Here is a 15,114-nt window from a genome sequence, read left to right as displayed (position 1 = left end):
CACTTTTATTTTACGATTCCCTCACTGGACTGCCGAACCTGTGCGTCAGTGTGTTTCTCCACCTCGCCACACCACAGCTTCCCAATCACCTCCGCTCAATATTTATGGCTATTTTTCAAATTTTATTTGTTCGATCATTTCTCATTCCACCTTTCCTTGTTTTTTTTTTCACTCTCTCATTCGTTCTCTTGTGAGTCTTAAGCTTGATCTAACGCGCGCTTATGTGAATGTGTGTGCACGCTTAAGCTTAACTAAGAAGATTTGTTTGTTTTTTTCTCTCTCTCTTTTAGTTTTCACTGTTTCTCGAGATCTTCTCATGCATTTTTCAAACAGCAGTGGCTTTAAAATATTCCGTGTTAATATACTGTCCTTTTGTTTATTAATTTAATTTTCTCCGATTATGTGTGGTGTGTAGTCGAACGTGGATCGCCAGGGTGGTGGAATTGATGATTGAGTTTATGGCGGTTTGGTCGTGTTCAACAGGCGATAGTTAAACTGCCGGTGTTTTATTTTCCTCGGGATGCTGGACCAAAGTAGCAATAAAGTTCTCGCGAGGTGTTATATTTTAATACTGGTGTACTTTGTGGATTGTGGTGGAAACTTTTATTAGACACTAAATTTGTTTAGTTTAAGAGAATTGGAATATGCTGCTGACTGCAGTTTAAGTATGTTCAGCGTAATTATTTCCAATCGATATCAGCACTTTACGATTGAATAGATTTGTTTTCAGTATAATTGTGCCTTCCAATTTTTCTTAACAGTCTGGACCCCGTGCCTGCAATTCCTGTAACAGTTTATATGGAATTCCAATTTTAACAGTAAATCTTCAAACAAATTGCAAACATTGTGACGTCTATTGGCCAAATCTAAGACAGCAATCTGTTCATGTCAATTTAAAACCACCCTCACCCCAAAAACAAACCTTAATCACTATTCGACATCCCGAGCAGAAGAAAACGATTAAGATTTATCAATTTTCGTTTCTTCATCGTCCGTCATTCCCCACTCATTCGTTTTACGCCCAGCAACAACAAAGGAGTGAAGAGTGCTATAAATTATAGGCCCATAAATAATAACTATAAAACACACACACACACACACACTCTAAATTAATGGATGAAAAATTATGTTGTCTTTTAATTTTTATTGACCACGAAAAGGTGATGTTTGGGGGAGGTGATGGTGACCACCAGATTTGGGCGCAAAACTGCGCGAAAAGATCCAATCGATGGGTGTTTGTTTTTCAGCTTCTTTTTAAAATGTTTTTTTTTTTTGTTGGGAAACATTTCGCACCCACCAACCAGGGTTGTGAAGATGAGAAACCGATAAGTTTATGATTGCTCGCTTGTTTCTGGCTGTGAGCAGCCAGAACATCATTTGTTGGACGATCGAACCGGGTTCGGGAATGGTTGTTGGTAGGGATGTAAATTCATCCGGAGAACATCAATTTGATGGTGGTAATGTGTGTGCATGAAGATGAATATGGCTGTTTGACACGAATTTGTTTTTCGTGATTGGTGGTATTATAGCAAACAAAATTAAGTTGTTTGCTAATTTAAGGTTTTTGTATGTAAGCATAAGCATAAGCATAGGTGCCCACCCGCAGTTGCTACTCCGTTATTGACCAGGACCTCCAGAAGTTACATCCACGAGCCGTGGAAGATGAGTGGGTGCTATCTTTCCTCGCTTCGCAACTTCTCAAAGGCCCCTATCATGCTGATCAATACCGGCGCCGGCCACGACCAGTGGTAGAGTCACGGGGAAGTGGATGGGAATGTTAGTCCGATACTTGAGTGATAGAGACCGCCCAATCGACTGCTTCTCCGACAAAGTATCACATGAGTTTTGAGGGGGTTAGTAGATGGGTATGAGGTCAGGATTCACGAGTGGCAGTGATGTGACCATGAGCATTTTGTTTACCGGTTGAAAATTTTAAATCTTAGGCAGCCGGCTGCGGAAAGATAAATAATTGATTATTTAAAAAGTTTTTAAATCGAACGCGTGCCAACCGAGCAGTAGTGCTATGGGCTGGACTTATCAGTATATTTTTACTGTTTATACGATAACGCGAGTAATTTTCAAAAATAGTAAATAAAAGACGCTTTACTCTTCACAAAATCGATAGTTTGCCGAGTTAATACTAAAACTGCCAGTTGGAATAAATTATTACGATCAACGAATATAAACGAAAAGAAAACAGGACACCACGTAACCGATTGTAATGAAATTAAAACAATAACTTAAACGAACTAAACTAATGAAAGCAAAATAATCAAGAACGCGTATACTTAATTATTAAATAATGACCATATAACGATTACTCTCGATAAAATATGATTTGGATTTATCGACCGATTCTGTAGATTTTACGCGGTTTTTATTATTTATGGGGCTAAATAATAAAAAAGAACAAATAAACTCATTCACACTCTCATACATTCGCATTCGCATTCGCATGGAGATGGTGATCTTAGCGGGTTGCAGACTAGATTTCGTCATGTATGTGTGATAATTGTCCAACCCAGGTTGCTTAGGAATTGATTAGAGGGAATTAAAACCAATTCTACCAGTACAAGACATGTAGCACCATGAAAGCCATCCATTGCTGGCCGCTCCCATCTCCACCATGAACATTTATTCTCAAAGCAAGCAGTCGGATGCTGCTGCCGAGGGCGTGTTATTATTATTTCAGTGTATTTTATATTTTTATCCCGGCGCGAATATTTGTTTGAGATCTAATCTTAGACAGCCGGCTGTGGAAAGATATGATCCATGCGCCTAAATTTCAATCATCATTTAATCCAAAACGATTCATTTTTTAGTTAACGCATCGATGAAGTTATAAATACAAAATAATCTAAAAAATAAATAAGTCGAGAATTCGCAAGTGTTAAATTCAATAACCGTGACGCGTGCCGTGTTATAAGTACTTTAACATTAATTATTGATTAATTCTACTAACTCTTATTTTGAATGGCGGAAAATGCAATTGCAGCGAGTGATAGAACAAGCATTCCGGTTCAACGACCTATCAGATTCGAACGAGATACGCGTACTTTTGTGAATCAATTGTAGATTTTTTCCCTGAATGTCTGAAAATTTGAACTATTGTAAAAACAACACAATCACACCATACTTCATACATTAATGAATCATTTTGAAAACTATTTGATTTTTTTTATCTAAAGCGTTCCATTTGTCATGCATTTTGGCTAATAAAAAGCGCCTCAATTTTCGCACAAAATTGAATAAATATTGATAGAAAATTTGCGTTGAATAATTTTAGCATTGAAATTTAATTATATCATCTGCTTTTAATTAAAACATAATCATTTATTTTACCAGTGCACATTCAAGTAAAATGTTGTATGCAAGTTTTAAACCAACCTTGCCACAACGAAAAAAACCATGATCCATTCAAGTGACAGTAAAGATTCAACCAACCACACTCTCTCATTCTCATTTACGCACTCACACTACACGACTACCTACACATGAAAACCAACACCAATACACTATCACAAATTCAGAACGAATTTAAGGTTTTTGTATGTTTTGTAAAACTCAACAGCAAAATTACTTTTAAAAGCTCAAATTTTAACCCTCTACCTGCGTCATAAATCAATTTTTTAACCAATTTTTGATCTCTAGAGTTTTTTTTAAAGGTCCTATAAGCTGTTGTCTTTCATATGTTTATAGGACCTATTAAAAAAAACTTTTGATCTTTAAAAAGCATTGGTAAAACTTTCCACAATTTGGTATTTTTCAACTAAAATTTCCTTTATTTTAAGTTAAAATAAGTATTCATTTATTTGTTTTGTCCCACACTGTGCATCGAAGCATTTCTTAACAATTTAAATAATAATATTAGAATTATTATACAAAAAACGGGAAAACTGAAAGAAAGTTTAAAAAGTGACTTTTAAATAGCAAAAAACTGAAAAGGTTATGGTAGCAAGTGGTAGAATAAGGCAAATACTATCAAAAACGAACATACTCAACAAGATTAATGCAAACTAAAATACTAAGAATTAATCAAGAAAAACATAAAAATGAAAAGTTTTGTTTTGAGTAGAGCAAAAGTTGCTCAAAATGACCTCTTTACATAAGAAAAAGAAAATCTTTTGAAAAATGAGCAAATTATAAAACAAACTTTTGGAAAAATCTGTTTCTAATGAATCTGAGGAAAAAAACGAATAAATTTACAGTATAAAAAAAATGAGATCAAACTGCTAAACCCCCAAATGCAGTGTAGATTTTACAATATACAATGAACCATTACCAATATTTCACACCCAAAAAACCAGACAAATTGTCCATGTCATCCGCGTGTTAGCTGTCCAATCGAATTCTCGCACGAGATTTTATTTTGCTCAACCGTTTAAAATATTGTCCAAATTCCTCGAACGTACAACCGCTTACGAGAACAGCCGTTAAAGAAGCGCATGTCCAGCTTGCAGGTCCATACCTCCATGGTAGAGAGCATAAGACACCCAAAAAAACAAAACACACGATGAGGAACCCAGCGAAAAAAAAAAAACTACAACCAAAAGGACAAACATTTATCACACTTCCCTCCGCCGCCGCACTGTGTCCACTCTCACCCAGAGAAGCTCTTGGACCCTTAACATGCTGGTAATGTGTGCATTTTTATGTCCCGAACAAGTGGACCGGCCGGCCACATGTGCCTCGGTGTCTGGCCCGGCCATAGATTCCATTCTCTCCGCTCTCTTTGACCTGATCTACCCCTGGGATCTAATAAATCTACTTGAAAAGTGGCCTCGGTTGCTTAAAATATTAGCTAAATGATTTTCCGAGAATTTTTCGGCCGCTCATGGTGCGGGACCGACTTGGAGGGAAAACGAAAACGGCCGGCCGCAGCATAATTTACAAACATAATTAATTTTATATTATTTTTTAATTTATATTTCATTATAACCCGGAGCGGTCTTTGTTTTTCCGTGTCCGCGACGACCCGGCTGCTGCTGCTGCTGAAACATGTGGAGTCCAACAACAACGTGTCGATCTTATCGCGGAATCTCGTCGACGAACAGTTCGGTGGTTCCGTGGAATGTTCCGTGGCGTGGAGATATGCTAATAAGACACGCACTCGAAAACGAACCATAATCGACGGTGGTGTCAACTCATAAATTTTCACATTTATTGATTTTATCGGGGGAACGTAATTTGTTGAACCGGGGCTTCTCCTCGGAGAACATCTAGATCATAAAATATCCGTCTAGACTCTAGAGAGCGCGAGCCTCAAATCCGTGTCAAAACTTCCGATAATCCGTGAGAACCACTACAACACCCCTCCGGTTCTTCCTATTTGGGCAATCATCGCCGCAGCCTGTCAACCTATAACGAGCGTCAAATTTACGACCTGTGTTGCTGATTTATCAACTCATCGAGAGCCAAAACACAGTCGCATTCCATAAATCCACCTACGACGACGACGACGACTTATGATGTGGGAAAGTTCTTCCCTAATAGTTGGCCACCCCCACACCCCTCTAGGAATTTCAAAAGAAGGGAAGAACGCCGGATCGTAAAAATCGCGCTAAACGGGAACAAATTGCTTAAACGCTTCCAAATGTGCGATAACAATCACTCCCCGGAGGATTCCAACGAGAAGGCAGGATCTTTTTTTGTTGTTGCCTTGAGGAGGGATCTTCTTCCTACTGCGAGGCCAAATTTACGGTGTGGGTAAATTTTACTGCCACTTGACTGATTTAGGAGCTTCCTCCTGGAAGGTTTTTTTTTGTATCGGGATGGCGTTTTTGAAATGGTTCTGCTGAAGAATTAGATGAATGGTAACGATGGGCGGATTTATGAGTGACAACTTTTTTGTTGCTTGAACGAAAAGAAATCTCAAAATGTGATCAAATACTTGGAATGTTTGCCCACTTTGGATTAGCTCTCAAAATATTGTGTCGAATTTTGTCACAAATAAATTTGGATTTGTTTTTCATTTTGAATCTTGAACATTTTCTCATTAGTTTTAAAACATTCGGGTGAAATTTGTTTAAAATTTTCGACAAATGTATTACGTAGAAACTTCTTTTTTTATGTTTTACAGTTTAACATGATTTCTCACCTGGGTATCCTACATATGGTCAGAATTGTGAACAATGCCTCTTTTGAAATGCTGAAATTTTCTACACCCAAACATTACTCCGCTGTCATTCAGTGAAAACCAAGCTAGTGTCATCCGCCGGCTGTTCTTCTGTCAACCAATGACGATATTATCTCGTCATTCTCGCAGTTGTACCGTTATCAAGAGAGTGGAGAGGCGTAGAGCATAATTCCCTTCTGCCTCTCCGTTACCAATTATAGAGCCTTTGTGGACCATTAATTGCTGAGATATTTGCATTACAAAATGTGGAAATGTTTGGATGTAACATCAAAAACATAAATTTTCTTGTTTCTTTTTCTTTTACTTGTTGCATTTTAGCAACCAGAGGTCCAATCTTCAATATTCTGAACTTTTCGAAAAATGTATTTTCACTATTTCAAACAAACTAAAAACGTGAATTTTTCAGTTAAAATTAAACTTTAAGTGGCTATATATTGAAAACGGTGCACTTTATCAAAAAATCTGTAAGATATTTATCGAATGCAAATCTGATTTTACAATAAAAACTGAAGTAAAAAACTTGATTGAATATAATTTGTAGCGTAAATTTCAAAACAACATATAAGTCATGGGTTTTCTTATGCAGATGGGACCTTTTGAAAATTTAATCTATTTTTCTAAAACATATTCATAACTTGGCAACATTTTTGTTCATTTTTCTCTCTGGCTAAAAATTTGCATTTTTTGTCCCTTAAAACATTTAAAATAAATTTAAAAATAAAAAATCCAGGTTTTGAGAAATTGTATTTTGATAAAGAAAAAGTTTATTTTAAAATAGACAAAAAAAACCGTTCTACCTACAACTTTGCGGAAGATATTAAATCGATCATAAAATTCCTTCGAATGAATGATTTTCAATAATTTATGTATCATTTGTATCACGGCACTAAAATTACGCAGCATCTCAATTTCAAAACATTGGAATATGACAGCAATTTCAGAGTACTATAAAATCTGCTTAAAATTCACGCAAAAACAGTTATTTAAGAATAATTGTGTACATTAAGGTTATTGAAAAAGTTAGCAGTTGATTAAGATACAAAATTTTACCCCTGACACTAAATATTCATGACAAAAAAATATAAGCTCAACTTTGTGAAATTTGGTAGAATTTTCATCAGCAGAATGTACAATTCTAAGAGCAATAAAATTAGGGCGTCCAATTTTCCCGGGTTTTGAATTTCCCGGGAAACGGGAAAAATATTTTTGAAATCCCGGGAATTCCCGGGATCCCGGGAAATTTTTGAAACAGTCATAAAATCTATGTTTTCATTATATTGGCTATGTTTTCAAGCTAAAAATCAAAGAATGAGCTCAAAAATATTAATTGGTGATAATCTACACCTCAATCGAAACAAGGACAGCAGTTTTTAGATTGCTTGAAAGGCATTAAAAAATAATTTGTTTTTATCTGTGTTATGATTTAGAATTTAAATTAAACACAATTTTAAATACATTCTGATTCAAATTTAATATGTATTTTGTAATATATTTCTTTTATTTATTTTTGTACATGACGTGACTAGAAAAAACAGAATTTACCTTGAAAATGTAATAAAAAACAAGAAGCGAAATAAAAAAATAAAACCGGTCCATGTAAAATTTTAGATAGGTTTTGAATTTCATGTTTTATATAAAACATGTTTAGAAAATTATCTTTGAGTTACTACTGCCAGCAGGGGAAAATTGACACTACAGTCGAAAAGGCAAGAGACCAGGCAGGCAAGAGACTTTCAACAAGAAAGATTCAGAACAGAAATTGGAAGGCGAAGATTTACAAATCTCGGTGCTGATATTTACAACCAAGTTCCGGACTTAATTAAAAACCTACCAGAGTTGACCTCGTTCAAAAGCAGATTAAAATATCACTTGAAAGAACATTTGTCATCTATTTTGTAATTGTCAGCTAGTTTTCATGTTTGCTTAAGTATTTTTTGTTATTTGTTTAATTAACTTTAATGTACATTTAAATGAAACTTAAATGCCAATCGTTTTCCCTTTTAAAGAACAAAAGTTTAATGGGGAGAGCGATTGATATTATGGCGGTGTAATATTATTGTACAACTGAAATAAAATAATTTTGAATTTAAAGAAAAAAAAAGGTGCAGGTGGTTATGTTCTACATGACCAATATGACAAAAAAAAAAAAAAAGTTACAGGAGATTTCAGAGCAATAAATTTGGATATCGGTGTACTGATTGTTTTATTCTGTTCCTGTTTTAATGAAGTCAATCAAAACATTATGCAAAACATGGTATCAACAGCTGTCTTAATTCGATGAAAAATAATTTTATATGATTTTTTTTTTCAAAATCATAAATATACGTAAATATAATACCCAGTCTTTGAAAAATATATAAAATTAAATAGAAAATATTTCAAGCACTAGGCCTTATGTAAACTAAAAATTTAACAATTTTCCCTAATTATCCAAATGAAAGCTGATATATGCCGAATAAAAATGTTAATGCTTTTGAATTGTTATCTATTACTAGGTATTCAACTTTTTATTATTTTGAATTTCGGTCGATTTCGCGATATTTTAAAAATTTTACGGCCAAGGGCAAATTTCACGGATTACGCGGCTTCTGCGAAATCTCGAAAAATCGCTAGTCGCGGTCACAGGGAAGGACCCCACCAAGTTTGAACCTTTCAAATCAGGGTTCCAATCGAGTGACAAGGTCTTGCTAAATAAGGTTAGAATCACTATTAAATAAAAAAAAATCAAAAACAGGATTTAAAACAACATTTTGTTATAATTATTATTATAAACAATTGAGATGACACCAAAATCCTTTTTAATATCTCTTGAATTAAGGTTATTTGAATTAAAAGAATTCATTTTTTCATTTTTCAGGGTAAAAGATCACGCACAGAAGGACCAGAATCAACAGATCGAAGTCGGTAAGTAATAATTAATATCATATTAGTAAATTGTATATTTAGTTGAAACATTATTTAAAATTTAAATCAACCTAATGTTGAGCTTCTGCCAACCAGCTTTACAAAAACAAAATCCCTGCCAATCCTGTTTTCCCCGGCACCCTCATTCGCCATATCGCTCGCATATCAGGGGCAAGAATCGTTTCCATGATGATACGGAATACCGGTCCCCGTTGATGATGCTCCACGGCATGCCGGCGGCGACGGTTGGCACTGGCATGACACACATTCATTATGGCCGATCCCTTCAAAGTGATTACAATGAGAGCGCACACCATGAAATAAATAAAATCTCAAATTACACCTCTTTTTTTTCGCTCGCTGCTGCTTCTGGGATGGCTCGTAATGGCTCCCTGCTGCTGCTGCTGTTGGTTTTAAGGGAGCGCACAAATGAACTTCAGGCAAATCTTCCAACTCTGCGACGAGCCAAATCAGCCATATTGCCTCGGATCTGGTCTAGATTCCGAGATTCCGAGAGCACCTGCTTCGTGCCAGTTTTACCTGAGAGCGATCGTCATCGTGACATTGTGGAACGCCGGGCGTACCTTAACATTCTCGCATTATTATGTCTGAATACGCGTTAGTGTTGGAACATAACGAGAGCATAAATAGATTCCCATCGTTTTCATCATCATTATGCTGCTCCCGGTGATGCTGGCTTTGATCTTTTCTCCCTGGCGTAACGACGACGAGAGGATCCAGTCAGTCAGTCACTCAAAAGTGGCGGCGCGACCCGAAAATATGATTAAGGTCTCTTTAGGGGCTTTAACTAGATGGGAGTGGAGACGAGCGAGCGCGACTAAAAATAGTTGTCTGACAGCCGTTTTGTGATGTGACATATATTCCGCGCTCGGATGAATGTCTAGCTGGGATATATGGGATCGAAAGGGGGAGGTTTGCGAATGTTGGACCTAGCTTGTAAACATTTGACTTGTATTTTATCATCAGAACCGATATATTTCAAAAATATAATCAAAATTGTGAAGCTTTGAGTATTTACTGAGAGAGAAATTCAAAAAAGATCGAGACTTATCTCTCGCACAAGATAACAATAAAGTAAAAGCTTAGTCATTAAACCTTAGATTTTTAAAATGATAATCAAATTTAAACAAAAAGATTGTTGAAAATATCGATTACTCATTGATATTCTTTTGAGAGTTCAGGAAAGATTTTTTTTAATATTTCACCGGACTAAATTTTTTTTTATTGCGCAAAGTTCGCTTAGAAAATTTAAAGAAAAAATACTACTCAAAATATCACCACAGTAAGACTAGTTTACGAGCAAATACCATATTTGAAAAAGGGACAATTTTTTGCGACTATGTTTTCATTGCTCATCAAGAGCAGCCAGCAGCGGCGCGCTTTGGAAAAGAGTCATCAAAACGCGATGAACACATAATAATTAGCGATCATTCCCGCACAATGCGTAACGAGCTGTGTGTGATGTGGCTTATGTAAGAATTGGTTTCGACATACATTTTTTAACCAGAAAAGGTCATTTTTTTCCCAATTTTATATTTGTAATCAATATTGGGTGAAATTTTATTGTTTCGAAAAAAATATTTTCGCTCTCTTTTTGATTCGATTTATAATTTATCAAAATGAAACTTTTTTGAATTTTTTTCGTCTGTTTTTTTTATACCTCTACTAATTTTTTTGTCGCTTGTTCAACTCTAGAGTTTTTTTTGAAAAGGTCCTATAAACAAAATTTTCAATTTTTGCTTTTTGGGTGTTTTTAGAACCGCCTTGAGTCAGGGGTATTCAAAAACACCCAAAAAGCAAAAAGTGAAAATTTTGTTTATAGGACCTTTTCAAAAAAAACTCGAGAACTTAACTTTTCTTGTTGTAAGTTTTCCTTTGTATTTATTATTTTGATATTCATTTCTCTTGTAAAGTTTTTTGTTGATTATTGGTAATTTTTATTATTATTATTATTATTGAGCAGTTCTCTAGGATTTCGGTCATTCGATTTTTTTGTATTTTTTAATCCGACTGAAACTTTTTTGGTGGCTTCGGTATGCCCAAAGAAGTCATTTTGCATCATAAGTTTGTCCATAAAATTTTCCATACAAATTTGGCAGCTGTCCATACAAAAATGATGTTTGAAAATTCAAAAATCTGTATCTTTTGAAGGAATTTTTTGATCGATTTGGTGTCTTCGGCAAAGTTGTAGGTATGGATACGGACTACACTGAAAAAAAATGATACACGGTAAAAAAAATTGGTGATTTTTTTATTTAACTTTTTATCACTAAAACTTGATTTGCAAAAAAACACTATTTTTAATTTTTTTTATTTTTTGATATGTTTTAGAGGACATAAAATGCCAACTTTTCAGAAATTTCCAGGTTGTGCAAAAAATCTTTGAGCGAGTTATAAATTTTTTAATCAATACTGATTTTTTCAAAAAATCGAAATATTGGTCGCAAAAATTTGTCAACTTCATTTTTCGATGTAAAATTAAATTTGCAATCGAAAAGTACTCTAGTAAAATTTTGATAAAGTGCACCGTTTTCAAGATAAATCCATATTTAGGTGACTTTTTTGAAAATAGTCGCAGTTTTTCATTTTTTTAAATAAGTGCACATTAGCCTGTCCCATTTTGAGGTCATGTCGAGGAATTTCAGGTGCTCACTTCTTAAATGATAGATTATGATGTTAGGAACAATGTTTTCTTAGACAAGAAAAAATAATAAAATACTTTCTCGCACCCCCTAGTCGATTTACTAAAAAAAGTCTCTTTTTTGAACTAATTTTCTAAAATCGCTTGGAATCAATACAAAAACTGCTTCGATCAGGTGTGTATTATCTTCAAACGATAGGTTTTTGTCCATAGATTAAGATGCACTATCAATATTGGACCAAAATTTAAGTTTTTGGACTCTCCCAGGCGGATTTGTGTCGAAAAAATCGCATTTTTTCAAAACTTTTTTCAGAAATGTTCATTTAATTTAGGGTAGCCTATTTTTCCCAGTGAAACCAATGCATGCAGCTTGTAGGAAATTTCATGGCGAACATTTTTCCCTCTGAGAAAATCCAATTTCGACACTCCAGAGCCGAGATATTTGTGTTTTAGTAAGGAAAAAAGAGGCAATTTTCAAAATTTCTCAAAATTCAGAAGCAAGGCCTACTAATTACACGATGTAGCAAGCATATGTCTCAAAGGTCAGGGTATGCTTTTTTATAGTAATTTTGGCCGCTGAATCCGAATCTGAAATCAAATTTCGTGTAAACAGTGATGTTTTGGAGCTACACCCTTTCGGAATGTTATTTGCGTGTTTAAGAGGCAGTTTTTGTAAATATTGCTCGGTTTGTTCTAGAGGTCGTATCGAGGTGCTCCGATTTGGATGAAACTTTCAGCGTTTGTTTGTCTATACATGAGATGAACTCATGCCAAATATGAGCCTCTACGACAAAGGGAAGTGGGGTAAAACGGGCATTGAAGTTCGAGGTCCAAAAAACATAAAAAATCTTAAAATTGCTCGCATTTTAGTAAAACTTCATCAATTCCAACTCTCTTTGATGCATTCGAAAGGTCTTTTGAAGCACTTCAAAATGAATGAGCCATAGACATCCAGGATTGGTTTAACATTTTCTCATAGCTTTTGCTAATTACTGTTAGAAATGGTTTTTTTTAAACCTCAATATCTTTTTGCAACAGCCAGCAACACCCATACTCTTTTAGTTCAAAAGTTAGGGAATTTCATGGACTATAAGCCTACGGTAATAACTTTTTGGCCAATCGCAGTTTTCCTCATAGTTTTTCGATTTTTCTAGAACATACATTTTACAACGTTAGTTATTGTCCCATAGCGGCTGTTTTTAGTCTAACTTTTGTCATATTCGAAATCCTCGGAAAATTCAAACTTCAATGCCCGTTTTTACCCCACTTCCCTTTGTCGTAGAGGCTCATATTTGGCATGAGTTCATCTCATGTATAGACAAACAAACGCTGAAAGTTTCATCCAAATCGGAGCACCTCGATACGACCTCTAGAACAAACCGAGCAATATTTACAAAAACTGCCTCTTAAACACGCAAATAACATTCCAAAAGGGTGTAACTCCAAAACATCACTGTTTACACGAAATTTGATTTCAGATTCGGATTCAGCGGCCAAAATTACTATAAAAAAGCATACCCTGACCTTTGAGACATATGTTTGCTACATCGTGTAATTAGTAGGCCTTGCTTCTGAATTTTGAGAAATTTTGAAAATTGCCACTTTTTTCCTCACTAAAACTCAAATATCTCGGCTCTGGAGTGTCGAAATTGGATTTTCTCAGAGGGAAAAATGTTCGCCATGAAATTTCCTACAAGCTGCATGTATTGGTTTTACTGGGAAAAATAGGCTACCCTAAATTAAATGAACATTTCTGAAAAAAGTTTCGAAAAAATGCGATTTTTTCGACACAAATCCGCCTGGGAGAGTCCAAAAACTTAAATTTTGGTCCAATATTGATAGTGCATCTTAATCTATGGACAAAAACCTATCGTTTGAAGATAATACACACCTGATCGAAGCAGTTTTTGTATTGATTCCAAGCGATTTTGAAAAATTTGTTCAAAAAAGTGACTTTTTTTAGTAAATTGACTAGGGGGTGCGAGAAAGTATTTTATTATTTTTTCTTGTCTAAGAAAACATTGTTCCTAACATCATAATCTATCATTTAAGAAGTGAGCACCTGAAATTCCTCGACATGACCTCAAAATGGGACAGGCTAGTGCACATGTTTGCACACTTTTGGAAAAAATATTTTTGAAAAGCTGAGAAAATTCTCTATATTTTGCTTCTTCGGACTTTGTTGATACGATCTTTAGTTGCTGAGATATTGCAATGCAAAGGTTTAAAAACAGGAAAATTGATGTTTTCTAAGTCTCACCCAAACAACCCACCATTTTCTAATGTCGATATCTCAGCAACTAATGGTCCGATTTTCAATGTTAATATATGAAACATTTGTGAAATTTTCCGATCTTTTTAAAAACAATATTTTCAATTTTTTTAAATCAAGACTAACATTTTAAAAGGGCGTAATATTGAATGTTTGGCCCTTTTGAAATGTTAGTCTTGGTTTAAAATTTTTGAAAATATTGTTTTCGAAAAGATCGGAAAATTTCACAAATGTTTCATATATTAACATTGAAAATCGGACCATTAGTTGCTGAGATATCGACATTAGAAAATGGTGGGTTGTTTGGGTGAGACTTAGAAAACATCAATTTTCCTGTTTTTAAACCTTTGCATTGCAATATCTCAGCAACTAAAGATCGTATCAACAAAGTCCGAAGAAGCAAAATATAGAGAATTTTCTCAGCTTTTCAAAAATATTTTTTTCAAAAGTGTGCAAACATGTGCACTAATTTAAAAAAATGAAAAACTGCGACTATTTTCAAAAAAGTCACCTAAATATGAATTTATCTTGAAAACGGTGCACTTTATCAAAATTTTACTAAAGTACTTTTCGATTGCAAATTTGATTTTACATCGAAAAATGAAGTTGAAAAATTTTTGCGACCAATATTTCGATTTTTTGAAAAAATTAGTATTGATTAGAAAATTCATAACTCGCCCAAAGATTTTTTGCACAACCTGGAAATTTCTGAAAAGTTGGCATTTTATGTCCTCTAAAACATATCAAAAAATAAAAAAAATTAAAAATAGTGTTTTTTTGCAAATCAAGTTTTAGTGATAAAAAGTTAAATAAAAAAATCACCAAATTTTTTTTACAGTGTATCATTTTTTTCCAGTGTAGTCCGTATCCATACCTACAACTTTGCCGAAGACACCAAATCGATCAAAAAATTCCTTCAAAAGATACAGATTTTTGAATTTTCAAACATCATTTTTGTATGGACAGCTGCCAAATTTGTATGGAAAATTATATGGACAAACTAATGATGCAAAATGGCTTCTTTGGGCATACCGAAGCCACCAAAAAAGTTTCAGTCGGATTAAAAAATACAAAAATTAAAATTGAAGAAAAAAGACCGATTTCGTAGAGAATTGCTCTATTGTAATATTCTATAGGAAC

The 15,114-nt window shown here is 34.5% G+C and overlaps 1 protein-coding gene across 2 annotated transcripts in view; it reads left to right on the top strand.

The window, feature by feature from the left end:
- The window catches only part of LOC120426841 (developmental protein eyes absent), a 54,714-nt gene that overhangs the window by 18,713 nt on the left and 20,887 nt on the right, over positions 1-15,114 (top strand). For both annotated transcript variants that reach the window (XM_039591630.2, XM_039591629.2), the window contains one exon: positions 8,994-9,040. In XM_039591630.2, coding sequence (XP_039447564.1) covers positions 8,994-9,040 — 47 coding nt within the window. The remainder of the gene's footprint in view (positions 1-8,993; positions 9,041-15,114) is intronic.

This window comes from Culex pipiens, chromosome 2 (assembly GCF_016801865.2).
Source record: "Culex pipiens pallens isolate TS chromosome 2, TS_CPP_V2, whole genome shotgun sequence".
NCBI classification, from domain to species: domain Eukaryota; kingdom Metazoa; phylum Arthropoda; class Insecta; order Diptera; family Culicidae; genus Culex; species Culex pipiens.
This window is presented reverse-complemented; position numbering and strand designations above follow the sequence as displayed.